Source organism: Micromys minutus (assembly GCF_963924665.1).
Source record: "Micromys minutus genome assembly, chromosome: 3".
Lineage (NCBI taxonomy): Eukaryota > Metazoa > Chordata > Mammalia > Rodentia > Muridae > Micromys > Micromys minutus.
The window spans coordinates 68,217,712-68,245,358 of NC_137972.1; the positions used below are offsets into that span (position 1 = coordinate 68,217,712).

The 27,647-nt window shown below is 42.4% G+C and overlaps 1 protein-coding gene across 1 annotated transcript; it reads left to right on the forward strand.

The window, feature by feature from the left end:
- Window positions 1-27,647, forward strand: LINS1 (lines homolog 1; the record flags this gene model as incomplete). Its single annotated transcript, XM_080913771.1, has 7 exons — window positions 1-50; window positions 14,928-15,442; window positions 15,530-15,619; window positions 22,284-22,425; window positions 23,402-23,989; window positions 25,076-25,247; window positions 26,783-27,647. Exons 2-7 carry the CDS (start codon window positions 15,008-15,010, stop codon window positions 27,645-27,647), a joined length of 2,292 nt encoding a protein of 763 aa, XP_080769897.1. The 5' UTR covers window positions 1-50; window positions 14,928-15,007.

The window sequence follows — 27,647 nt, forward strand, 5'->3', positions numbered from 1 at the left end:
GCACGAGTGGCCCGGCGAATGGCTGCGTGGCCCGACCGGATGGCAGCCAGGTAACCCGGAGCCCAGGTTAAGCTGGGTGGCTGGAGAGACGCGTGGGCGGCAGGTTGAGCCACGGGCGAGGCGACGGGGCGGAGGGCGGCGAGGAGGGCCCCGACTCACCGCCGCTCCGTGGCGCTCCCTAGAAGTGAGCGGCGGGTGTTCGGTGCATCTGTCGGTCTCTGAGACCCGGTTCGCTTCCAGGCTGCCTGCGAGAGAGCACACCCTTGGGGATCGCGAGGCGGGTTTGAGGGTTTTTCTGCGAGGGTAGCGACCCTCGCGGTTTCTTGTGAATGAAAGGAGCCTAGGGAAAATGAAAAGTGGGCACACTGATTTAAATGCATTGATTCTTTTAGCAAGTGTTTACTGGGTGGACCCCACTCTTGTTGGAGAGACTTTGTGAACTTTTTTTTTCTTTTTTGCTTTTATCTTAACAAGAGAAGATGAAACTGCAAAACGATTAGGGAGGGAAAAAAAACCCATGAAGTAATGGAATACAGTTTGATTAGAATGAGCTGGATTCTTAGATTGTTAGCTAGGTCTCTTAGAGAATGACACTTGAGCTCTGTGAAGGACAAAAAAACTAGCCCAACAAAGATCCGAGGGAAGACCTTTACAGGCAGAGTTAACCAGGAGTGACTTTTCCACAGGAGTCATGTCTTATGTGGACAGACTAAGTTCACTAAGTCCTGGGAAAGGTCATAGTCAGGAATGGGGGTGTGGTGGGGGACCAAAACGGAAATATCTTGAAGATGATAATACTATGGTTTTGTCAGGGACTACTGGGCCAGACTGTCTAGTCCTGGCTTGGATATATACAATGTTTCTAGGGGCTAGTAACTTCCCAATAAGAAGGTAACAGAAGATGAAAGACAACTGAATATGATTTCATCAGAAAAGGAGGTTAGTAAAAACCCGGGGTGCCTTCTAATTTCAGAGTCTGTAGGGGCCTCAGAGAAAGCATACAGATTATTAGCTTATGGGTAAAGTAAAGAAACGCCAAGCCAAAAGGCAGATCTTAAAGGCCCTACTGGGCCATGTGTTTTTGGAGTTTGGGACATCATCCTAAGAAAAATAGATTTTTTTTCAGCATGTGGATAGGTGTATTATGAGTCAAGGTACAACTACTTAGGAAGGCATGTGTTGTCTATGTCAAGGGTAGAAATGGTTCGCTGTAGCTAATGTGGATTCAATTCACTGAGCTGGAGGAGGGAGGGGTATGGGAAAAATAAGTTCGAAGGGCATGAAGTGAGTTGAGCTTATGCTCAGGGATAAATGTTTATGGGTATTCCCTCTGCAGGTGAAGTTCTGCAAGAGCCATGTGGGTTCTTCTTTACAGACTCAGTATTCACTGGAAGCCAAACACCACATTTTGAAATGTAAAATTTACCTGGAGTGATGAGTCCCATAACCTCTCTCAAGATGTTGTTCAGTGGCAGCTAGCCACTGCTCACAATCTGCACTATCAGGGAAAGCAGGCAGTGCTCTGCGGTGTGCTGTGTTTCCAATATTTGTTGGTCTATTGTGTTTTTACATCCCCTCATGTCTATAGGCCTCACTATGTCTCCTCAACCCATACAGCTATGGTTTCTCACCTCATTTGATAATGGACATGAGAGCTTCTGTACTTTTTTATAACATAGGCTTATATTAAGTGAAGTTTGCCCACCTGTAAGCTATTGTGAGTGTTGTAGACATAAGTAAGTTGGATTATAATAAGTGGGTTTTCTGCTTATTGGAATGTAGCTGCATAATAAGCCAAGGAGTATCTGTATAGCCCAGAAAGAAGCTAAACCCAAAACTTGTGAAAGTAAAATTGAGGGCATAAAAGTTCATGGAATTATTCTGCAAAGGGGGATGGGGAGGGCTGAACTCAGTGAGAGACCAGGAGAGAAAGAGGGAGGACCCATGGCAGGTGATGGAGAAAGACTTTCTGCACATGGAGAAGCCTTGCCAGGAGTTAGGGTGCTCTTAGAAAAGGAAGGGCTTTTTTTTTTTTTTAATTGAAAAACTGCAGTTATCACATATATGACTCAGGCCTACATTTTCTTTAGAGAATCTGTCCCTTTGGCCAGGAGGCCAATTAATAAAATTTTAAGTGGAAAGAAAATATGAAACTTTATAGGGAAGAGTAGGTTTGTTTTAACATGCCTGCCCCAGGCAGGGCGGGCATCTGACCAGTATGGGTAAATGATTACGTTACTGTTGCCTTTAGTGAGTCCCACAGCTTTCTTTCCTCTGTCCATAGAAAGCTTTTCAGAAAATACAAGTTCTTAGAACGTCTTAAGTTTTTTACATGTATTTATTTATATGTATGTGTGGGGATGTGCATGCCCCACGGCACACGTGTGAAAGTCAGAAGATGACTTGCGGGATGTTCTCTCCTTCCACTATGTGGGTTCCAGGGATTGTACTCAGCCATCAGGCTCCTTTACCCACTGAGCCGTCTTGCCAGCCTAAGAGAACATCTTTAATACCTGTTCACTTAGATTAGAGAATGTATAGGCTTAGTTTCCCTAAGAAGCAGGTGGCTGTACAAGTTTTCAAACACTTCTGGCTATTGATTTAGATCTCATATACATAGAACCTTTAGCTGTGTAACTGCATATCCAGAGGAATAGGTGTGACTCTGCCAGCAGGTTCAGAATTCCAACAAGCAAACAAAAACTCCTGCAGCAAACTGTTTTGAAGGATTCCACGTATTGTCCAAAGCTTTTTAATCACCAATTTTATCCTTGGTGCTTCCTACCAGTTGTCCTTTCATAAATTCAGATCCTGACGCTTCTCTTTAAAAATGGATGCCCGACTTACAGTTAGAACCCAGTTATATCAGGGACTGATCAACGGTATGTTTCATAACGTTTGATCTTTTCACTCTACAGTGATCTACTGTAAAAACAAAGGATTGTCCCAGACAGTTTGCAGAACAGAGCACCTTGCCTCTCGATGTTTTTTAAAATACTGACACACTTATAAATTAGTCTGGTATTAGTCTGTAATTTCTGCCTAAAGTGATTATAACTAAAGTAATTTCCTATAAAGTCCTGTACAAGGTCTCCAGTTCTTTCAGGGTTTTGGGGATTTGAAAATTAAAAGAAACACTCTAGTCTGGGACTTCTAGGATTTCCTTGCTGTGGTGAACCACTATGTCACAATACTGTGAGAAAAACGTTCAGGGGCCTTCGCTCTACACCAGGATAAACCAGAGTGGCCAGTTGTGTTAAGCATTGGTAATCAAATTGAAACTCCATTAGGGTCCTCTGTGCTTGAGCCATCATGGAAGGGTGTCCTGTCATTCTTGGAAAGACCCTGAGTCAGAAGTGAGCAACCTTTTTTGTTCTGCTTTGATTTCTCTGCCTATAGAGTACAGCTCCACTATAAACTCCTTAGTGTCTTTTTTATAACTTTATATGATGTCCGAAGTTTGGCTCAGGGATAGCGAACTTGCCTAGCATGTGCAACACATTGAGTTTAATCCTGTGCACTATAAGAAAAAGAAAAGGGGAAAAGAATTAAATGAGATGTTGCCTATTATATGAGTCATTGATTTAAGAAAATCATTTAGATCTTTACATACCTTAAAGGGTTTTTTTTTTTTTCAGACGTAATTTATGAGTTAGTTTTAGAACATTTGCTAAGTATAAAACCAGGCAATTGAAAAGTCCACAAAGAAAGAGCAGAAGGAGATAGAGGAGGAAAGGAGTCAGTGTATAAGGTAGAGAGAACACAGCTACAGAGCACACACAGTTCAGGCCAAATGCTGCCTCTGCTTCTGAGACTGGAAGTTCTGGCAGCACCTTTGTGAGAAGCACTGTGCTCTCTCCGCATGGCCAGCTCGGCCATCTTCCACTTAAAATTCCACATTTGAGTTCCAACAACTTTTTCAAGTAATATAAAGATAACAGGAAGAACATCAGATAGCTAGAGTTTCACAGGGTGTGCTACTGGAGAGCCCTGACTTGCTTTATTGACTTGGCTATCAGATTTTATTTCTTAAGTTGGAATTCTTTGACTTGAAAACAGTTTAGATTGTGGGGCTTTGGAGCGGTTGGCATTTGCTTTGTCTTTGGTCTGGTTTAGTTGTGTAGGGGATCAAACCTTCAGACTCATACCTGCTAGGTATGAATTGTATCACTGAGCTCCACCCCAGCCTTAGACTGCAGAATATCATTTATTTATTTTAGAAATATTTTCAAAATTTGCTTCAATGACCCAAATCTAAATGTTACAAAAGTGAAAAATATTAGCGCTCTATTACAAAGAATGAATCTAAATTAGCTAACTCCATGCATATTCTCAGTTAAGTATCTATACAAATATCTTTTAACCATTTTGTTTATTTGAGGGTAAGGGTAGTGTTTGCATACAAATACAATACAAGATTCTGACTCCCAGAATTAGACTACAAATTATTTCAAATTTTAAAAATAGTAAATATATTTCAACCAAAAACACTGATTTAATTTCATGATTTTTTTATCTTAACATAACATGGTTGGTTTTTAATTTTTAAAAAAAATCTTTTTTTATATTTATTTATTTTGTGTATGTATATATGCATATGGAGTCAGAGGACAACAGCTAGTTCTCTTTTTCCACCTGGTAGGTCTCAGGGATAAACTCAGGTAGTTGGTTAGCCTCTGAAGGATAGCACCTTCACCCACTAAGCTGTCTTGCCAGCCCATTTTAATTTTTTTAACACAAGAGATACTGTTATTATATTACATTAGCTTATTACAACATTTTATAACATCAGTGCAGGCAAAATATTTTGATGTTGATTATTTATTGCATTTTAAACCTTTAAGATTTTTTAAAACAAAATAGCCACACATATTTAAGTTTTATTTGAAAAATATAAAAGGATGGGTCTTTCTAGTTCCTAGTAGTAAGCCCTATCTTATTTTTTTAATGTGACATTCTTGCCCAGGATCATATTAGGCCCAGTTCTTAAATAATTGAATGGGTCCTTCATGCAAGGAAGGCAAAAAGCCTTCCTGGGAGCACTTTTATCTCACGGATGTGGCAGCCACACCTTTGAGATGTTTTCTTTGTTGGGAAAGTAGGTAGTCAGGGTTTCAGCATACATGGTACTTTCTCTTCTAAGGAATGAGTGTTTGTCTGCATGTATGTCTGTGTACCACATGTGTGCTGGAGCCTGAGAAAGTGTCAGTTACTCAGGAAGAGCATCAAACTTGCCCAACCCCTGAGCCACCTCTGCAGCCTGAACTATTAGGCTTTAGTAAGAGGAGCTCCATAGTGCTCCTTTCATCAGTCACAGTCTTCACAAGAGACTTTCTTTTGGGAACCGATGGTCCAGGGATGTGGAAAGAACATAGTGCTTTAGTAGGTGTCCTCTCCCATGCAGGTGTGGTAAGGGGGCTTCTCCATCCTTAGCTGTGTTACCAGTAAGCTGGCTTTCTTATTTCTGTAGCCCATCTAGCTGTTGCTTTACAATCTTGCTTCAGTGACTGTTCAGACCACCACCTGTCTTTTACTACTCAAAGCCAATTGAAATGAGATTACATATTTTTTAAAATGTGTTTTTAAGTGGTGGCTTCACTGGGGACAGCATGTCTACAAACAGACAAGTCAGGCATGTTGTTCTCCCTGCAAACTGTCAGCTGAAGTAGGGAGGCAGCCCAGGATCTTCCTTCAGCAGATAAGCCCCAAGTCCACTGCACTGATCTCCAGTTCCTGCTGAACCTTGGCTGTTGTTTCTTGGTCCTGAGGAACTTGAGAAACCTCACCATGGTGTCTCACGCTTGTTAAGTGGTTCACAACTACCTCCAATGTCAACTCCATGAGATCTGATATTCTCTTCTGACTCTGCAGGCACCTGGTGAACACATGTGGCATCTGCACATGCTCGTATGTGTGTGTGTGTGTGTGTGCGCGCACACACACACACACACACACACACACACACAAAATTTGGTTTACTCATTTAAGAAAATGGGTCCTAAAGTAATATGTTCTCCCCCAAGTGGTTAAATAATAAGGAAGTCCCAACCCCAAATGTAGCAACTATGATTTGGTTGGTCTATATAGAACCTGGGTCTTGGGAAACTTTTCTAGTAATTTGTGTCTTCTCTGTATGACCACTGCTCTGTAAGCCATAGCTGTCCTCTGAAGCAGTTGATTAGAGGAAAACTAGCTTGTGCTCCAGGTGCTGGAAGGTACCATTCTGGGTGGGACTGTGTAGAGACCTAGGAAGGTCAAAAAGGCCACATTAGACACAGATGCCTCTTGGTGGCATCCTTGTAGCCATAGTCCACTTGGCAGAAAGAGGGTTAAGGATGAGTAGAATCGTGGATGCTGGTCTCACTGGCCCAGCAAACAGGATGCTGAGGATAAGAGATGCTTACATGACATGCGGTGTTTGTAAAGATTGATTTCCAAAGGACTGCTTAATTACTTCAGCAAGTAAGAGTAGAAGAACCTCCACTTTTAATAGTAATAAAATGTTCCACTTCTAGAAAATGCTTAACTCGGGGTGATATGAAGCCAGTGAACTCAGCTTTCTCACCAGTAAAATAAAATAGGTTGCACAGAAAGTGTTAGTGTCATCTTTGATCTAAGTCTTGGCTCTTCCCAGATGTACAGAATCAGAATCTGTGGCGAGGAGTGAGCGTGTTACCCCCATTCTAGCAAGCCTTCCAGGGAATTCTGATGCTAAAATTTGAGAACATTGTCTAGATCATATTTAAGATTGCTCTGGTACTAAAATGAGGGCTGGTGGTCCTGGAGCTAAAATCCAGACCTCAGATGGGGTTGCAACTCTGTCATACATACTAGACAAATGCTCTACCTCTCAGCTATATTCTGGCTTTAAAAACGTCCTAATGCCCATTGTAAATCTCTGTGATGCATTAGAAAAGTTTGGCTTTGGAGAAATCCAACAACAGCTATCCAGGAAAATTCAAATAGTAAATGCTTCAGGCTTCCTGACTCCAGCTCCTAGGAACCAAACTGCCATTCCTGTTGGTCCAGGTCACGATGGCTCCTTTCCATAGTGGGCTTATAATAAAGGAACAATCAGAAGTTAACTGTCAGTCCCCCTGGCCATACTACCTGTGGACTTCTGCTTTTGAAATGACCCCTTCTCCTCCTGACCAAGACAGCAGTAGTTCCATTTATAATGTCTGACAATTCCAGTTATAGGCAGTGTAGTAAGCACATGGATTTGAACAGTTGTAAAACAACTGTTCTACTTGGCAGCAGTTGTAACAGACCAATGAGGTTCCTTGTGAATTGGGAGAAAGTTTTAATCAGCATGGGCTTTAGTATGCAGGATTGGGCTATAACAGGAAGACCCTGGGGCTGCCCTAGCATAGACGTGGTCTGTGATTGCTCTCATGTACTGGGCCTGTTTGTCACATTCTCTTTCCTTCTTGGTTCCTGGGGCCTCATCCTAATCTTAATTATCTTAAAGGAAAGGCTGTACCTAGTAAAGTGGGACAAAGGGATTGGGGTCTGTCTGGTTTCTGAAGTTTTTGTCATATATTCAAGAAAGCTTGGCTGACAAAATGAACTTTGAGAATGGCAAGGCCTTTGAGACTCCCTCCATCCAAGGTACTCATGGCCAATCTGGAATGAAGCAAAGCTGGCTTCTTGGTGGGCCTGCTTTTAAGTCTTTTAACTTGGTGTAATTAATAGGCTTCCTTGTGGTTGGCTTTTTTCCTACCTTCTCTTAAGCATGAACACAGGTAATTAGGACGCCCCCGTCTAGATCCTTATCTTTACAAGTTCAGTTAGGGTCTGTATGGAAACTACATCTTCCCTGGGAGCAGCTTCATTGGTGTCTTAGTTTGGTTTCTAGTGCTGTGTAAGCACCATGACCAAAGCTACTTGAGGAGGAAAGGGTTTATTTCAGACTGCTGTACCTGACAGTCTATCATAACAGGAAGTCAAGACAGGAACCTGGAGGTAGGAATTAGAGCAGAGACCACAAAGGAATGCTGCTTCCTGGCTTGCTTTCCATGGATAGCCCAACCTGCTTTCTTTTCCACTCCAGGACCACTTTCCCGGGGTGGCCTTGCCCATACTGAGCTGAGCTCTCTCCCCTATCAATAATCAAGGTAGTACTCCACAGACTGCCAACAGGCCATCCTTATAGAGGTATTTTTTGTAATTGAATCTCCCCCTCCCCACCCTGCCCCGACGGCTCTAGCCTATGCCGAGTTGGCAGAAAATCTAGCCAGTGCAAGGGTTATAGGTATGAGTCTCACTGGCTCCTTTCTTGGCCATGAGCAAATTTCTCATGTATAGGAGGCATATATTTTATATATTATGTGAAATTCTTTAATGAAGTGGAGAGGTCTTAATTTAAAAAAAAAAAAAAACTGTTCAGTTTCTATGTGGGTAAGGTCAGGCATGAGAAAAGGAACATGGATTCTGGTGCTTCCCAGTTCTCTGTTGGCTACCTCGCAGAAGGATATAGATCTTCTCTGTTCAGTGGGAATGATTTGTTTCCTAAAGTTATTCCTCAAGGAAGTGGGGGAGGGGAGCCTAAGGATATGGGGAGAACCTCTTAGGAAGATGGTTTCAGAGAGTGATCAGTGGGGTGAGGTAGAACATTTCCTGGTCTAAGAACCCCCAAACCTGGCCAGACATCCACAGTAGGTTTTTCACAGATTTGAAGCTGGAAAGAAGGGAACTGGCCATGAGGACATGAGATCATTGCCAAAGGCTGTAAGAGAACAGGGCAAACAGTACTGCAGCTGAGGGGACTGATTAGGAAGGAGCCTTGCCTCTCCAACTCAGGACCAAGCCATGAGAGAAAAGAACACATGTTTTCAGAGGTGAAGGACCAAACTTTTCTCCAACTTTTTTCAAATGAACCTATCACACATGAGGGAGGTGGCTGTCTCATGCTGAGACTGGACATCATCAGTTCTCCATTCTCTAACAGACATCCTTCTAGGGAACAAAGGGCCCTAGGTTCAAGGCACTTGATGCACAACTTTCAAAAAGGGATGGATGGATTAGCTCACCTTACTAAAGGACTTCCACAAAAGCCGTCAAAGCAGAGAAGCAGATTCCTTCTTCCCACCCAGTCTTTGGCTACCACAGTAAAATGTCCCACAGAGTTGTCCAAAATGGTGACACCTGACAAAAATTACTGCTCCACAGAATCTCCTCAGCTTGCAAGTCCTCACATGAGTTCCAGGACTTGTCCAAGGAGGTTCACCTCCTTTCCTGCCCCTCAAGAGCTGTCCATGGTGTCAGTACTTATCCTGCCTCAGCCTACTGCCTCACAAGGAGCTGTCCGTGGTGCCAACACCTTTCCTGCCTCGGCCTACAGCTTTTGGGAGACAGCATTGCAGGAGCTGTCCCTACATGGTGGCGGCACCTCCTCTCCAGCCTCTTTCCCCCTCCCTCATCCCCAGCAGCCTAGAGATGTCTCCTCAGCAAAAGCTGGCTGTAGCTGGAAGGGCTTCCCACCTTAACCCACAGGCCTGGTGCAAGAAAACCCACCAATCTCTGAGCTTCCCATAAAAACCCACCAATCCTTGAACCTCCCCAAAGTCAAGACTTAAAATCCCACCAATCCTAACTGTGGAAATCTTGGCCCTGAGAAGCTCTACCCATTCAGAAATCCTATATAAGCACTACTCCTTTGGGCTCCCTGGTGTCTACTCCCAGGAGCAGAGGGCAACCATCCCTGGATTCATCCCTACACATCCTGGATCTTCCAATAAAACTTCCAAAAATCATGAGATTTCCTGCCTGGTGTGACTCATCCGAAGAAGGCAAGAAGTAAAGAAGCAATGAAGAAAAGAAGGAACAGGGCTGAGGTCCCTGAACTCCTCAGCTCATCTGGGATCCCCTCCCCTAAGAGCCGCAACACCTATGCTGAGGAAGCCTCCTCTCAGAACTGTGTGGTTCCTGGGCTAATGTGTCTCGGGAATCTCTTCCACAGAGACACCATCCCACCTCAGAGCTGTGCAGTTCCTGGGCCCTCATGTCTCAGGATGCCCTTCCACTGGGACACCTTCTCCTTTCCGAACTGTATCTGAGTTCCAGGATACAGGAAACACTTAGTGTCCACAAGAGACCTAAGGTGCAGAGGTCAGCGAGCATTTAACTTAATAAAAGGGCATCTTGGCACTGGAACCAACAGTTATAAGTCAGAAGCCCAGGAATCTGCCCTCTGATGTCAGAGAATCCGCAGTCATGCTCAAGGGGGAGATAGTCAGAAGAGCAGGGCTGTGAGAGGTAGTCCCCACAATATGTACATAGAACTGGGGGTGAGGAGAGGCAGGAAGTAGTCCTCTCTTCCTTACAAACTAAGCAGCTGACCATAGAACTCCCAGAGGAACTCTGACCTCTCATCCCAAGGACAGAGCTGAGCATGCCCTGAAGCGAGGAAACATGGCCCTACTGGGGAGTTGTCCCAAGTAGAGGCTTTCAGTTGTCTCCAAGCTCTTATATAACATACCAAGGGTCTTTGGAGATGGAAGCTGGTAGTTGATGTACCCCAGACAGATGTGGTGTGGGTCAGATTTATTGGTGGTAAAAAAGAATTCACCACTTAGTATCATTAAAAAGATGGCAAGCACTTCAAGGGAGCAGTGGGCTGGGCCAGGACAGAACCTGCATCTGCAGCAAGATGATGGAGTGTGTTATGCAAATGAAGGCAGTTCTGATTGGTTGATGTGCAGTCTGGGCTGGGCCTGCCTCATGTTGATAAGCTGTTTGTCCTTGCTTATTCCCCACAGTTTATGATGTCTCCATGGGTTAGGAACCAGAGTCCTGGGAGACAGCCTTTGTTGGAGTGCATACTTCAGGTTCTGCACTGAGTGTCGTGGGCAGCATCTGAACTGTGCAGATGCTCGGGCTGTAATTAAAGTTGAACTATTGTTGACTTGAGTTAAGGCTCAATCCTGAATCACTTGGCAAATTCTAGCAGCCAATCTGTATAAAGAAAGTGGGCCTTTTATTTTTAATAGTACTGGCTATGGAAACAGACCTGGGACCATTCTTTGATAGTTGTCAGACTAAGCGGTGAGTGATCGTATTTTCTGATGAAGGTTTCTGAGTTCCATCATGTCCTAGGAAAATGTGGTTTTGGCAACAGAGTTGTCTATAGCCAGGCTGACCTCAAACTCACAGTATACCTAAGATGACCCTTGTGTTGTTGTTATTATTATTAAAATGTTTGAGACAAGGGACTGGCTGTGTAAAAAGCCCCAGCTGACCTTGAACTACATTTTTACAAATTAATTTGTGTGTATACTCTTGCACATGTGCAAATCAAAGAAAACTTTAGGAGCTGGTTCTTTTCCACTGTGTGGGCTCCACGGGTCAGACTCAGGCCCCACACTAGGCTTTAATTAGCTGAGCTATCTTACTCCTCTTTCTCCTGTGCCTGTCTATGGCTTCCAGGTTCCAAGCACTGGGATTACAAACATGAACCACCATGGTCATCTTCTTGGTTTATTTTATTTATTGATTTATTTACTTTTGAGAAAGGGTCTCACTATGTAGCCCTGACTGGTCTGAAACTCACTGTGTGGAGAGATCAGGCAGGCCTCAAACTCACAAAGATCTTCCTGCTTCTGCCTCCCAAATTCTAGGAATAAAAGCATGCACCACTATGCCCAGCTTGTTTCTAGGAATATTTTAAATGTACATTCTAGTACATTGCTGTCCAGTTTGTGGTGTAGAGAGACTTGAGAACCAGCATCTTAGTGTAATTGGACATGGTAACATAATCTTATACCCCAGCTTTCAGGAGCTTTAACAAGAGAACCATGAGTTCAAGGCTGTCCTGGGCTCCGAAATGAAATTCTACCTCCCCCCAACCCTATAGCTAATTTGTTTTTAGTAAATGTGGATGAAATCTATGTATATCAGTGCCAGGAATGGAAAGACTATAACCCTTCATGAAATTGAGGTGTTTTGTTTATTTTTTACTTTTTTTCAGTTCTGAACGTTGGTACCAGGCAAGCATTCTACCCCTGAGCTTCATCTCCCATCTTCCCTCTCACCTGCTTTTGATGCTGGGCCACTCTAAGTTTCCCAGATAGGCCTTGAACTCCACCTTCCTGCCTCAGTCTTCTGAGTAGCTAGGGTTAAAGGCATGTGCTATTTAATTCAGCTAAAATTGCTGGTTTCTTTTAATACATGTTTTCTTTCAGTTAATTGTAGAGTCACAAGTTTGAGGAAAGAGGCAGCAAGGCACTATGTAGCTTTTCCCTGATTTCTCCCAAGTACAGCATCAACACAGCATAGGATCTTAATTGATACAACCTATCTGCCTCCCTCAGATTTCCCTCTTTATCTGTACACATTTATTTGAATGTTTGCCTAGTTCTGTGTGATTTTTGTTAGTACTGGCACACCTTCTGTTATCCTTCATAGCCCCACCCACTAAGGAGGTGGAACCTCAGCCAGAGGCTGACTTCCATCTGTATTACATTTGCTCTTCAGGAATAGGATTAATGCACAGCTTCTAATATTGCCCCTCTCCCCCACATGATCTCTTTGAAAGGCCATCTAAAGGGGTTTTGTTGTTGATGAAAAGTAGTTCATGGTGTGGCTCCACTACTTTGTTTCCACACACCCAGTGAAGGACATCTTGTGCAAGTTTCTGTGTGAGTGACTTTATTTTTTTGCCATGAACACCAGCTTCCCAGTTGCTGGGTCATCTGGTAACTAGATATTTAGCTTTTTAAGAAACAGCCAGATTCGTTTGCAGAATAGCTGCTGTAGCGGGATCTGGTCTCTGCACATCCTGGCCAGCATGCGATGCCTCTGGTTGTTATCACTGCTATTCTGAATCATCTTCTAATGGGAAACCTCTCGAAGAGGATGGCCAAGGAAAGAAAAGATGGTGGGGCCCTGTGGTCCTGGCTAATTTTGTGGCTGAAGAAAGAAGATAAAATTCAAGGCCAGCCTGTGCAACTTAGCAAGATTCCATGTCCAAAAGAGGGAAAAGGACATGGATGGTGGAGGTCAGTCTCATCTGGACACACAGACACAAGACAGCCCTTTCTGGTCAGCAGTGTGTTAGCCTTATAGAGGGTTACAGAACTTCTTACCCACTGCTTTTCTGTGAGTACAGAAAAGTTCAGCAGTGTCAAATGGAACAAGGCTGCCACAACCTAGATTATGAAACTCTGTGAATACACACCACAGCTTGAAGAGAGTGTTAAGAGGTTAGAAAGATTGCTTGGGATTAAGAATGCTTGCTACTCTTTTTAGTGGAGCTGAGTTTAGCTCCTAGTACCTGCTTCTAGTTACAACTGGCTGTGACTTCAGCTCCAGGGAATCTGATGCCCTCTTCTGACATCTGTTCTTACTGCAGTTATATAGTGTAAGAATCCACATAGATAGCCACATACAGATAAATAATGATAAAAATCCATCTTAAAATAGTATTCAGAGAAGACTTAAGCAAAAGTTTTGCTCATAAATTGAAAATCTGTGGGGTTGTTAATACTTAGCCGCTCTGGTTTAGTTCTTTACTGTAAAACTGTGTCTGCTGAGGTGAGCACAGCTGAGGATCCTTATGTACTAAATGGGAGGAAGCAATCCGCAGTAGTGCGAGCTAGGTATGGTGGTACACACCTCTAACCCCAGAACTCCTAAGGAAGTGACAAGTCTGTCTCTCTCTATGAGCCTGATCTACATAGTTGGACTCTGCTGCTAAAGAATAAATCAAGCAAGCAAACTAAAAACAAAAGAAAAAAACTGTGTGTGTGTGTGTGTGTGTGTGTGTGTGTGTGTGTGTGTGTGTGTGTGGTTTAAGGTAGCCCAGTAGATTCCCAGAGGCCCCAGTATTCCTTTGGAAGAATTTCCAGTCCAGTCCTCTCCTTTGCTTATACCAGCAGTTCCCATTCGCTGCTTTAAAAGCCATGTGTGACTCTAAATGTGTCATGTGTATCTCACCCCTGGTCTTCATCGTGGCCGAGAATTCTGGAACAGCCTGAATGTCTAAATTTGCATCAAGTTGCAAGTATAGCCTGCCCATTGAGGGCTGCTTTTCCTTCTCTTCTTGACTCTCTTGGGATAGCACCAAAATTTACCGAGTTTCAGAGGATCTTAATCTTATATATAAGATTATATTATATAATTTGAAGTTAGAAATTAACAGTTAATAGCTGTACAACAATGTAGCTTCAGGTTTTAATCTATACATTGGAGGTAAAGGTTAAAATATTTTATTTACTTTCATGGATTTAAACTGGGACATCTAACAGTGGCTGCAGATATTTCTAGTCACTGGAATCTGCGGGGTGATGTGTCTGGGAGAGAGCAGAGGTTTCAGAGGAGATAGGTGAGGACATGAGGTGCTTAGCACTCTGGAGTATCCTTTCGGTTCCCCATAGAAAGGATTCTGGCTCCACTATCAACAGTACCAAGACTGAGAATTTAGGCAGCCACCACGAAGTTTTGCAGGAAAGTTGGTGCTTTTCACCTGGGCCTGGTGATGCCAGCCCATGATCCCAGCCATCTGGTTGTCTGACGAAGGAGGATCACAAGTTCAAGGAATTCCTGAACTACAGAGATCAGGGCTAGCCTACTACTGTAAGCAGCTTACAGACGTCCCATCTCCAAACAGAAATTAAGACAAGTCTAGGGATGAGGCTCAAAAGTGCTTTCCTAGCATGCATAAGCATACTCATGCACAAGCACAAACGCACTCATGTGCTTGCGCGTGCACACACCACCACCCCCCAAACAAAAGCAAAGCAACTCTATAAAGAGTTGTATGTTCTTGTATTTACATTTAAAACATACATTTCATCATTGCTGTTTTAAAGTGTTATTATAATTTTCATTTGAAGAGTCCAGCAGCTACTATTATCTCTAATTTGAGACTTCCTATGTGAACACAACTTTGCTTCCCTCCTAATTATGAATTACTTTTTTTGTTTCAGGGGTCACTGAGAAAACACCTTAGAGATTCATTGCATTTCTAAGCCTTCAATATTTATACCCTGTGGCTGTTGAGCCTCTTATGAGATACATTTTGGAAATCAAAATGGAAAGTGTCCAAGAAGTTCTGGATCAATTATACAGGAAAGTACTTCTTGGAGCCACCCTTGAAGATGATGTCCATGGCTACATCTTTTCTATCAACCCAGATCTCTCAGAACAAGCTGGCTGTACAACCTCCGCTGTAGCTCAGTCTAATGTTTGTGGTGTGCTCCATGATATGCCCGGCCAGCATGGGCCACCCTCCCAGGAAGTGACCGTCCTTCCTGAAGCACGGGAGTGTTCCAGGAGACAGCTTCAGATGAGCAGGGCCTGGGAAGTGAAGCTCCTTCAGTTAACAGTGATTGACACGATACTGAACCGAGTGCTGTCTGCAGAAACTGATGCCCACTTGAAGGCTGGGTACAGAGAGCTAACTGAAGTCCTTCTGCAGTCCTCTGAACTGGATTCCAAATTGGTGAGCCACTTTTCAAAAAGATTTAGATACTAAGTAAAGCTGTTAAGACTTCAGCAGTGTGACAAACTGTGTTTGTTTTGGCTGTAGATCCACATGCTCCAGAATTCTGATAAGTTGTTGTCCCACATGGCTGCGAAGTGCCTCTCCTTGCTCCTGTATTTCCAGCTGAGAGAGAAGGTCAGATAAGCCAGCATACTAATTATTTCTCTTAGTGTTTTAAAGTTTGCATACTTGACTTAATAAGATACTTGCACCCATAATAACATGTAAATCCAAAACCGTAGGAATGAAATAAGATCCTACGCCCCAAAAATAAAGAAGAAAATGCTTGCGGAGGTCACCTGAGGCCACCTTGTGCACTTGCATACACACATAGCTGAGCTTGCAAACACACAGATCTAAGGTTTCATTGTCTTTCTGCGCAAATTGCTTCTTTCTTAAAGTAACACTTTGGTTATACAAGATGCTTATGGTAGAATATTTAGACAGTTGAACTGAGTATGAAGAAAAGAAAGATACAGTATTGTACCACTAATAAATGAGGTGGATATTTTCTTAGTTACTTTTGATCCTTCACTTCTTTTTTTTTTTTTAACGACTTTATTTTGCAAAACAAAGATAAATGTACAGATTTTAAACATTTTTTGCTTAAAATTATACATTTTTGTCAGTACTGTTTTTTCAGACATTAAAATAAATTTTACATAAAACCATGTGAATATATTTTTTAGTCAGTACTTGATTTTATTCAAGGGCTTGACAGTATGCATTGAAAACCTACTAGTTACAATAAGCGTAAAGTACATGTAAAACAAAACGCAACATGGAAATAGTCAAAGTCTTCTTGTTTTGTGAATATATGTATATTTTTTGTTTTCTTTATTTCTTGGACTTCATACAGTCTGTGAGTTGTTTCTGGGGGAGTGCAAGCCTCTGGGGTTAGCATCCCACTATCAGTGACTGCATATTATGTCTGTTCTTTTGTGACTGGGTTATCTCACTCAGGATGATCTTCTCTAGATGCAGCCATTTTCTTAAGAATTTGGTTAAGTCTTTGTTTCTGGTGGCTGAGTAGTATTCCATTGTGTATATGTACCACAATTTTTGTATCCATTCGTCTTCTGAAGGACATCTGGGATCCTTCCAGCTTCTGGCTATTATAAATAGAGCCGCTATGAACATTGTGGTGCATATATCTTTGTTGTGTATTAAAGTGTCTCTGGGGTATATGCCCAGAAGTGGAATAGCTGGGTCTTCAGGTAGTACTATATCCAATTTTCTGAGGTATCGCCAGACAGATTTCCAGAGTGGTTGTATTAGCTTGCAACCCCACCAACAGTGGAGAAGTGTTCCTCTTTCTCCGCAGCCTCGCCAGCATCTGCTGTCATCTGAGTTTTGGATCTTGGCCAATCTGACTGGTGTGAGGTGGAATCTTAGGGTTGTTTTGATTTGCATTTCCCTGATGGCTAAGGATGTCGAGCACTTCCTCAGATGTTTCTCGGCCATTCGGTGTTCCTCAACTGAAAATGATTTGTTTAGCTCTGTACCCCATTTTTAATAGGGTTATTTAATTCTCTGGTGTCTAGCTTTTTGAGTTCCTTGTACACCTTGGATATTAGGCCTCTATCTGATGTGGTGTTGGTAAAGATCTTTTCCCATTCTGTTGGTTGCCGTTTTGTTTTCTTGACGATGTCCTTAACCTTACAGAAACTTTGCAATCTCATTAAGTCCCATTTGTTAATCTTTGACCTTAGAGCTTGAGCCATTGGTGTTTTGTTCAGGAAATTTTCTCCTGTGCCTATGTGTTCTAAGGTTTTCCCTACTTTCTCATCTAATAGTTTCAGTGTATCTGGTTTAATGTGGAGATCTTTAATCCACTTACACTTGAGCTTTGTACAAGGAGATAAGAAAGGGTCTATTTTCATTCTTTTGCATGTTGAGTGCCAGTTGGACCAGCACCATTTGTTGAATAGGGTGTCCTTTTTCCATTGAATGTTTACTGCTCCTTTGTCAAAAATCAGGTGACCATATACATGAGGGCTCATTTCTGGATCTTCTATTCTATTCCATTGATCCACCTGCCTATTTCTGTACCAGTACCATGCAGTTTTCAGCACAATTGCCTTGTAATATAGCTTGAGGTCAGGGATAGTGATTCCCCCAGATGTTTTTTTGTTGTTGAGGATGGATTTCGCTTTTCTAGGTCTTTTGTTATTCCATATGAAATTGCACATTGATCTTTCCAATTCCATGAAGAACTGGGTTGGAATTTTGATGGGGATTGCATTGAATCTGTAGATTGCTTTTGGTAGGATGGCCATTTTTAAGATGTTCATCTTTCCAATCCATGAGCATGGGAGATCTTTCCATTTTCTGAGATCCTCCTCAATTTCTTTCTTTAGAGGTTTGAAGTTCTTGTCATACAGGTCCTTCACTTGCTTAGTTAGAGTCACACCAAGGTATTTCATACTTTTTGTAACGATTGTGAAGGGTACCTTTTCCCTAATTTCTTTCTCCACATGTTTGTCCTTTGAGTATAGGAAGGCTACTGATTTGTTTGAGTTAATTTTGTATCCGGCCACTTTGCTGAACTTGTTTATCAGCTGTAGGAGTTCTCTGGTGGAATTTTTGGGGTCACTCAAGTACACTATCATGTCATCGGCAAAGAGTGATGTTTTTATCTCTTCCTTTCCAATTTGTATCCCCTTGATCTCCTTTTGCTGTCTAATTGCTCCAGCCAGGACTTCCAGTACTATGTTGAATAGGTAGGGGGAGAGTGGGCAGCCTTGTCGAGTCCCTGATTTAAGTGGGATTGCTTCAAGTTTCTCGCCATTAAGTTTGATGTTGGCTGTTGGTTTGCTGTATATTGCTTTTATTATGTTTAAATATGGGCCTTGGATTCCTGTTCTTTCCAGGACTTTTAACATGAAGGGGTGTTGGATTTTGTCGAATGCTTTCTCAGCGTCTAGTGAGATGACCATGTGATTTTGGTCTTTAAGTTTGTTTATATGGTGGATTACATTGATGGATTTCCTTATGTTAAACCATCCCTGCATCCCAGGGATGAAGCCTACTTGGTCATGATGAATGATGGTTTTGATGTGTTCTTGGATTCGGTTAGCAAGGATTTTGTTGAGTATTTTTGCATCAATGTTCATAAGTGAGATTGGTCTGAAGTTCTCTTTCCTTGTAGGGTCTTTGTGTGGTTTAGGTACGAGGGTTATTGTAGCCTCAAAAAATGAGTTGGGTAATATTCCATCTGATTCTATCTTTTGGAATAGTTTGGCGAATATTGGTGTTATATCCTCAATAAATGTCTGATAAAATTCTGCACTGAACCCGTCTGGACCTGGGCTTTTTTTGGTTGGGAGGCTTTTGATGACTTCTTCTATTTCTTTAGGTGTTATAGGGTTATTTAGATGGTTTACTTGGTCCTGGTTAAACTTTGGGACCTTGTATCTGTCTAGGAATTCGTCCATTTCCTCCAGATTTTCCAATTTTGTGGAGTATAAGTTTTTGTAGTAGGATCTGATGATTTTTTGAATTTCCTTAGTTTCAGTTGTTATGTCACCACTTTCCTTTCTGATTTTGTTAATTTGGATACTCTCTCTTTGCCCTTTAGTTAGTCTGGCTAGGGGTTTATCAATCTTGTTGATTTTCTCAAAGAACCAACTCTTTGTTTTGTTGATTTTTTTCAATGATTCTTTTTGTTTCTATTTGGCCTATTTCTGCCCTAATTTTGATTATTATCTTGCCGTCTACTCTTTTTGGGTATATCTGCTTCCTTTTATTCTAGGGCTTTTAGCTGTGCTGTCAGGTTGCTGATGTGAGCTCTCTCCAGTTTCTTTTTGGAAGCACTTAGGGCTATGAGTTTTCCTCCCAATACTGCTTTCATTGCATCCTATAGGTTTGGGTATGTTGTGTTATCGTTTTCGTTGAATTCTAGAAAGTCCTTAATTTCTTTCTTTATTTCTTCTTTGACCCTGCTATCCTTTAACAGAGCGTTGTTTAGTTTCCATGTGTATGTGGGCTTTTTGTTGTCTTTGTTGTTTTTAAAGACCAGCCGTAGACCATGGTGATCTGAGAGGATGCATGGGAGTATTTCAATCTTCTTATATCGATGAAGGCTCATTCTGTGTCCAATTATGTGGTCAATTTTTGAGAAGGTGCCATGGGGTGGTGAGAAGAAGGTGTATTCTTTTACTTTAGGATAGTATGTTCTGTATATATCTATTAATTCTAGTTGGTTCAAAGTCTCTGCTAGTTTTGCAGTGTCCTTGTTCAGTTTCTGTTTCCCTGATCTGTCCATTGGTGAGAGTGGGGTGTTAAAGTCTCCCACTATTATTGTGTGGAGTGAAATGTATTTTTTGAGCTTTAGTAGAGTTTCTTTTATGAATGTGGGTGATTTTTTAATTTGGAGCATATATGTTAAGGATTGAGAGTTCCTCCTGACAGATTTCCCCGGTAATGAGTAAAAAGTGTCCTTCTTTATCTTTTTTGATAACTTTTGGTTGGAAATTTACTTTATTCGATATTAGAATAGCCACTCCAGCTTGCTTCTTGGAGCTGTTTGCTTGGAAGTTTTTTTCCCACCCTTTTACTCTGAGATAGTGTCTGTCTCTGTCTCTGAGATGAGTTTCCTGTATGCAGCAAAAGGCTGGATTTTGTTTATGTATCCAGTCTGATAGTCTATGTCTCTTTATTGGGGAGTTGAGACCATTTATGTTAATAGATATCAAGGAATAATTGTTTCTGTTTCCTGCCATTTTTGCTTTTTTGGGTTGAGTTGTGTCTGTGTTTTTTTCTTCTTTTAGTTTTCTTGTTTAGGAGTTTTCTTGTTTTGACTAGGCTGTATTTTCCCTCTTTGTATTGGGTTTTCCACCTATAATTCGTTGTAGTGCTGGGTTTGTGGTCAGATATTGTGTGAATTTTGATTTGTCTTGAAATATCTTTGTCTCTCCATCGATGGTGATTGATAGTTTTGCTGGGTATAGCAGCTTGGGCTGGCACTTGTGCTCTCTTAAGGAGTGCATGATGTCTGTCCAGGCTCTTCTAGCTTTCATAGTCTCTGTTGAGAAATCGGGTGTGAGTCTGATTGGTCTGCCTTTATATGTTACCTGACCTTTTTCCCTTACTGCTTTTAGTATTCTTTCTTTACTTTGGGCACTTGATGTTTTTACTATTATGTGTCGGGAGGTATTTCTTTTCTGGTCCAACCTATTTGGAGTTCTGAAGGCTTCTTTTATGCTCGTGGTCATCTCATTCTTGAGGGTAGGGAAGTTTTCTTCTATGATTTTGTTGAAGATATTTACTGTGCCTCTTAGTTGATACTCTTCTCCCTCTTCTATTCCTATTATCCTTAGGTTCGGTCTTCTCATTGTGTCTTGTATTTCCTGGACATTTTGGGTTAGGAGCTTTTTGTTTTTTGCATCTTCTCTGGCTGTTTTGTCTATGTTTGCAATGTTGTCTTCTGCCCCCGAGATTCTCTCCTCGATCTCTTGTAATCTGTTGGAAATGCTTGCTTCTGTGACTCCTGATTTCTTTTTTTGGTGTTCTGACTCTAGGGTTATCTCTTTTAGCGTTTTCTTTATTGTGTTAATTTCCCTCTTCCATTCCTTTATTTCTTTGGTTCTGTTTTCCTCTTGTTCTTTGAGTTCTTTGAGTGTTTTTCTTGTTTCTTCTTTAAAAGCTTCTGAATCTTTTTGCTTTTCCTCCCTTTCTTGTTTAAGTAACTCTATCAGCGTCTTGAGGCATGATTTCAGGTCTGTGTCTTCTTTTTCTGGAGTGTTTGGAATTCCGATGTTTGCTACTATGGGAGAGCTGGGTTCTGGTGTTGCTAGATTGTCTTGGTTTCCTTGGGATATACCCTTTCTCTTTCCTCTTGCCATTTTGTTGTCAGTGATATGTTTTTGCCTTTCCCTTGTATCTGGTCTGTGTCCCTGGTACACTTTCCGTGTGCACTCCGCAGAGATCTCTCTACTCCCCGGCAGCCCAGGTTCTGGGTGGCAGCTGGGCCAGGCTCCGCTCTGCGTCCTGAAGTCGCCTCCGGGTGGAAACAGACGTTCCTAAGATCTGTTCCTGGTCACAGATGCTCAGCCTCTACGAGCCGCCTTTCTGGCTGGCAGGTGGGCCAGGCTCCGCTCTGCGTCCTGAAATCGTCTCCGGGTGGGAACAGAAGTTCCTAAGATCTGTTCCCGGTCAGTGGACCGGGGAGGACAGGGCAGGTCAGGGCAGGGGGTGCCCTTTCCGTGTGCACTCCGCAGAGATTCCTCTGCTCCCCAGCAGCCTAGGTCTCCTACTCACCAGTTGCTCAGCCTGTACAAGCCGCCTTTCCGGCTGGCAGTTGGGCCAGGCTCCGCTCTGTGTCCTGAAGTCGTCTCCGGGTGGGAACAGAAGTTCCTAAGATCTGTTCCCAGTCACTGGATTGGGGAGGACAGGGCAGGTCAGGGCAGGGGGTGCCCTTTCCGTGTGCACTCCGCAGAGATCCCTCTGCTCCCCAGCAGCCTAGGTCTCCCACTCACCAGTTGCTCAGCCTGTACGAGCCGCCTTTCCGGCTGGCAGTTGGGCCAGGCTCCGCTTTGTGTCCTAAAGTCGTCTCCGGGTGGGAACAGAAGTTCCTAAGATCTGTTCCTGGTCACAGTTGCTCAGCCTATACCTGATCCTTCACTTCTATCCTCTGTTGCCTTCCTGCCTTAATTAGAACATTTTCCTTTGTTATGCCAAATATTACTATACTTTTTTCAAGCAAACAAATAAACAGCATTTGGTATGTTGTGTTGTGTGATAGTATTTTATTATGAACAAAATAATTGTAACTACCCTTTTTTTTTCTTGTTTGTAGAAAATGTTAAGTAATTCCTGGGTCACTTTTTGCCAGAAGCATCTCTCTGAGTCCCCTGAGAGTGGCGAAGCAGTGCATTGCCTCTGGATTCTCACAGCTGTAATAAAAGAGATATTTAAAGATACACATTCACAGAGAACAGGTAGAGACGACCTGTCCACAAACGATCATAACTCTCAGGAGCTTTGTGTTTATAATGAAGAATCAAATGCATGGTATACTTCCTCTCTCTTGAAGCATGAAAAATCCACAATCTTGCCCCTGATTTTTTTCATTGAACATAACCTTGGGGTGGTGTATGGTATATGTATCAGGTATGTGAATATAAGCATGTGGATATGTGTGTGTATATGGATATGTGTGTGCATATGGATATGTGTGTGTATGTGGATATGTGTGTGCATGTGAACATGTGTGTGTATGTGGATATGTGTGTGTATGTAGATATGTGTGTATGTGGATATGTGTTTGTATGTAGATATGCGTGCATGTAGATATGTGTGTATGTGGATATGTGTTTGTATGTGGATATGTGTTTGTATGTGGATATGTGTGTGTATGTGGTATGTGTATGCTTGTAGAGGCCAGAAGTCTATCTTGGGTGTCTTCCTCCATTGCTTTCCAACTTATGTGTTGAGCCATGATCTCTAACTGAACCTTGAGCTCATGAGCTGAGCTAGGGTGGCTGCCAGTGAGCTCCATCTCTACCTCTCAGCATGGGCGTTACAGTTGTGCACCACCACATCTGGCTTTGATGTGGCTGCTAGCGATCCTAATTCAGAACTTCATGCTTATGCAGCAAGCACTTTACCAAACAAGCTACAAGCTCCCCCCCCTTTCTCTCTCTTGAATGACCTTCTTAAAAAGAAAGTAAAACTTAATCATTAACTATTTCTTGTCTAGCCTGCCCATATTCATAAAGCATGCATTGACTTTTAGTAATTAGCTGTTCATCTGTGTATCCTCCCTTGGTCTTATTAGAAGTAACTGTTCTTAAACTTTTTTTTTATCTTATAAAGTGGTATCTATATAATTTTTACAAAAATTAGATTGTAAATTTTGTTTTAAGAAAACTTTTATTTTCCCTGTTGCTTATAACTCCTGTTTTATAATTACAGAAAGTCTAATGCAGCTCTTGACTCCTTTTGACAACATTTTTGAAGTGTTCTACAGTTCCTTATTTTCTCAGCATTTTGAGAACATCCAGAGTCCCTCTAACATAATCAACAGTCTGATGTGCTTTCTGGACTTGCTCGAGCTCCTCATAGCCTCCAGAATCCACCTGAGACTGCACTTGAGGAGCCAGCGGATGTTATTTTTGAAACCCCATGCTCTAGATATCCTTGCCTGGCCTATTCCTGCTTTTATAAAAAGAAAATTGGTTATTCTCATCAAAAAATGCCTTCTCTATAAGGTGGGTGAAGACCTCTGCCATGAATCTGTGCCCACCCTGATGTCACCAGACCATCTTCTGGACAGTGACATGCTCGCTTTAGCTGATGCACTTCTGCACGCTATACATTTAGGCTTGTGGAAGGCACTGACTGTTCCTGGGAAGCCTACCTGCTTTGGAGGGGATGAAGTTCAACCTGGATGCACACTCAGGGCTGGTCCTGATCATGTGACCCTGAGAGCAGCAAGCTTAATTACAGTGAAATCCTTAGAAATCAAGTTCCAGAATTGTACCTCAGCAACTGAAATGAAAGGTAATTACCTAGATTCATTTTGTATTTAAAATTCTGTACAATTAATTTTTCACATAAAAAGAGTGACTCATGACTATTGAGTATGAATGCTAGTATCATTTTAGTAATTTAGCTGTGTTGTCCTGATTGAACTTAGTAAATAGTCTTTTAAAGGTAAAGGGGGTTGTAGGGGACTAGAATTTTAAGAAGCATGTCAGCTATTTTTATTCAGTTAATATGCATTGGGTAATGAAAAAAATAGTTGCTTTTTGGATCACTACTGAGCTAATGGAAATCATTTCATATTGAATTATATTATTTATAAAAGCACAGTCTGACTATTCACGTTCATTACTGATAATCAGAAGCTATGTTGACACTATTGTGGGAAGTTCTGTTGATAGAGGAATTGTTGCACATAACTTGAAGGTGACAGTCCAGGTTGAGATTGCCTGGAAAAGCGATTTTCAGTGTGGTGTTGTAGAAGACATGTCTCCATTGCACCGGGGAAAATGAACAGTAGACATTCCAGGCAGGCGGCCTGAGGTTACTAGGAGAGTGAGCTTCCTTCCTCATCTGTGGTGACCTCTCAGGATGAGCTGGGTATCAGGATGTTTTAATTAGCGTGATCACCGTTTATAACACTAGGTGGCATCTGTTACATAATTCAGAGCTGGACTTTCAGTTAAACTCCCAGAAGTCTTAAGTCTAGGTTTTTGCTTGTGCTTTCTTTTGGTTCTCTTACATTTTTCTGTTATTTTGAAGCTATTTCTTTTTATGACTTAACAGTCTATAGTTAACAGTAAGATGTGGTCACCAAGAAAAAGGTCATTGTCCACTTTCATAACATGCTGTCATCATGAGATTACATAGATATCTCTTAGACAGCAGTGACTAGATTTTGATAGGTAAACCAACGTTTTAAACTTGTGTCCTTCATAAGTCACCTTTGCTGTTCCCAGTTCTTCATTTGTGAAACATAATACCGAGTCTGGGGCTTTTTGAGAGTGTGGATCACAATAATCTATGCACAAATTCGCATGCAGACAAGATGGTATTTGTGTGTTTATAAGATTTACCTGAACTTTGACATTTCTTTCATTCTAGTTGACTTGGAGAAGTTCCTGTCCGAGTTACTGGCCTTCTTAAAGCCTCAGCTTCAGCCCTGTCTCCAGCTACACAACCCGTGTGAGTGGCTGTCCAGGGTTTTCATAGAGCAGGATGATGATATGCTGGAGGCTGCCAAAGCGTTGCTGAGCATCTACCTCCAGTTGGCCAGGTTTGTGTATTTCTAGTAACTAGGACTGCCTATAAGTCAGGAGACACACACGTCAGAAAATGGGTTTCTGTCTGGAGCTTTCTTTCTTTTCCCTACTTGGGTGGACTGTCTTGTGGTTTCCTCCTGTTTCAACTCTGCCTGGCATGAAAAGGAATGCTATTTGTTTTCACTGAGGTATTGCCTGTGTGATCTGAACCTCAGCTGGTGGTTAACAATGTTTCTAAGCCTCCAAGACTTGTCTGAATTAAGCTTCCATCTGCTGTGCTTTGCCTGGTCAAAGTGAATGCACATACAAAGAATCAAAGGAGCCCTTTCCAGACGTGCGCTTGATACACGGACACCTGAGCTGCACATTGCCGGGGCACTTCCATCCAACTGTGTCTGCCTTATCCTTGCAGCAATGTGGGAATTGCTTCTGAAGCTGACAATGCTGACCCTTCCCACTATTTCTGCTCTGCTTCATTAAAGCCCTCAAGTACCTGCTCCATTTCCCTTTCCCTTGGCCTGGGAGAAGGGCTTTCTTACTAATGATTGGCAGTGCACCCTGTATTCCCAGCTGGCAGTGGTCCTCTGTCTGTCTCTCTCTCTCTCTCTCTCTCTCTCTCTCTCTCTCTGTGTGTGTGTGTGTGTGTGTACATGAATGTGTGTGTGTGTGTGTGTGTGTGTGTGTGTGTGTGTGTGTGAATGATTATCTTCAGTTAAATTTCTGAGGGAAGCAATGCTGTTTCCATCTATAAATGTTTTGTGGTCAGTTTACAAAAGTTCTACTTAGAAACAGAAGTCCTGATAGTATATCAAGTTCTGATGAAAAGTTCAAGAGTGTATCTTGATTGAACTCAGCACTGCCCTTTTACTCCTCCTCTGGAGAGGGAGATCTCTAGGCCTTGGGTACGAAAAATGCCACCATTCTAAGGCTCTCTTGTTTGTAAATGACAGAGACCAGTTCAAATTGTTTTAAGCAAAAACAGATTTTTTTTTTTTTGAGGCCTGGTTGAGAGTTTTAAGGGCATCAAATTGGCATCAGGTATAAGTGTGTGTGTGTGTGTGTCTGTGTGTGTGTGTGTGTGTGTGTGTGTGTGTCTGTGTGTGTGTGTGTTTTCAAATCATGCCAGCCATTATTTTTCCTATTTATGGTCTCACAGCCTGATTTTCTCCCAGGTCTGGCCCCCAGCAGCTTCAGGCTTCCCTTTTATCAGTCTTAAAGTTATGATTTTTCTCAGCTATAGAGATGTCTCTGGGAGGATCAGATTAAGTGTGGATCATGAGGCCATGTTCTGATTGGTCTGTCTAGGATCACATGTCTACCTCTGATGAGATAGTTTGGTGTTCCATTTTAAACATGGACGAAGTCACCCTGGAGAGGGGCTTCTGATGTAGATGAAAGGACAGAGACTTTTGTGCAGATAGAAAGTAAAACTGGTCAATGGTGAGAAGATTCAATTTTGACTTATTTCCTTTTAAAGTGGTGTGCAAGTAAGTGTGAGAACATGTTTGTAAAGACCTGTCAGCCTCAGCCCCCCTGTCTGCCTTTTCAGAGAATGGGACACTTCTGCAAGTCTGACCCCAGAAAAAGAAGCTTGGATCCACTCTACACATGGATATGGCTGTAACCCTCACTGTGTTTTCTTATTCTTCTTAAAGAATATAGCATTTGATTCTACAGTTCTTCTTGACTTCTTGATATCCTCAGAAACCTGTTTCCTTGAATATTTTGTTAAATATTTAAAACTACTCCAGAAAGACTGGGCCCACTTTTTGTTCATCTGCAAGTTCTTTGCTGCAGCAGAATCGCCATGTGGAGTAAGTGTTCACGATCCTGTCCCCTCACCTGCCCATGACACAGGCACCAGCTACAGAGTGCTTCATGCTCCGGCTTCTCCTATTGGAGAAAATGTTTGCCCCTGGCTCCCCTGGGCTTCTGATGGCTCCTCTGAACCCGAGAGCCAGGTCGTGATGCCCAAGAAAACTGACCCAGTGCCAGCTAATGGCACACCTTCCCGAACACCACAGAGTCTGGTAGATTATGACAGCTCCGAAGCTTCTGATGAGGACACCACAAATGAACCTTTAGCAAACAGCAAACAAACATGTTTATGTCAAGAAATGACTGGGGAAATCCAGGGCCTGCCTAGGACTTGTAAGGATCAGAAGGAATGCAGCCTGGAGCCTCAGCCAAGGCCTTTGCTCTCTGCAGGCTCCAGCTCCCCCCTCTCTGCCGACGGTGGGGTTGCTCCAGATGCGACTGTCTGGAAACTGGGATTCTTCCTTCGTACAGTGAGATGCCTTGAGGAGCTACAGGGTGCTATTTACCGTTTGCAGGAGAAAAATCTCTTCCCATATAACCCAGCAGCACTTCTGAAGTTGTTGAAAGGCGTGGAGGTCAAGTGTGATAATGTGTGA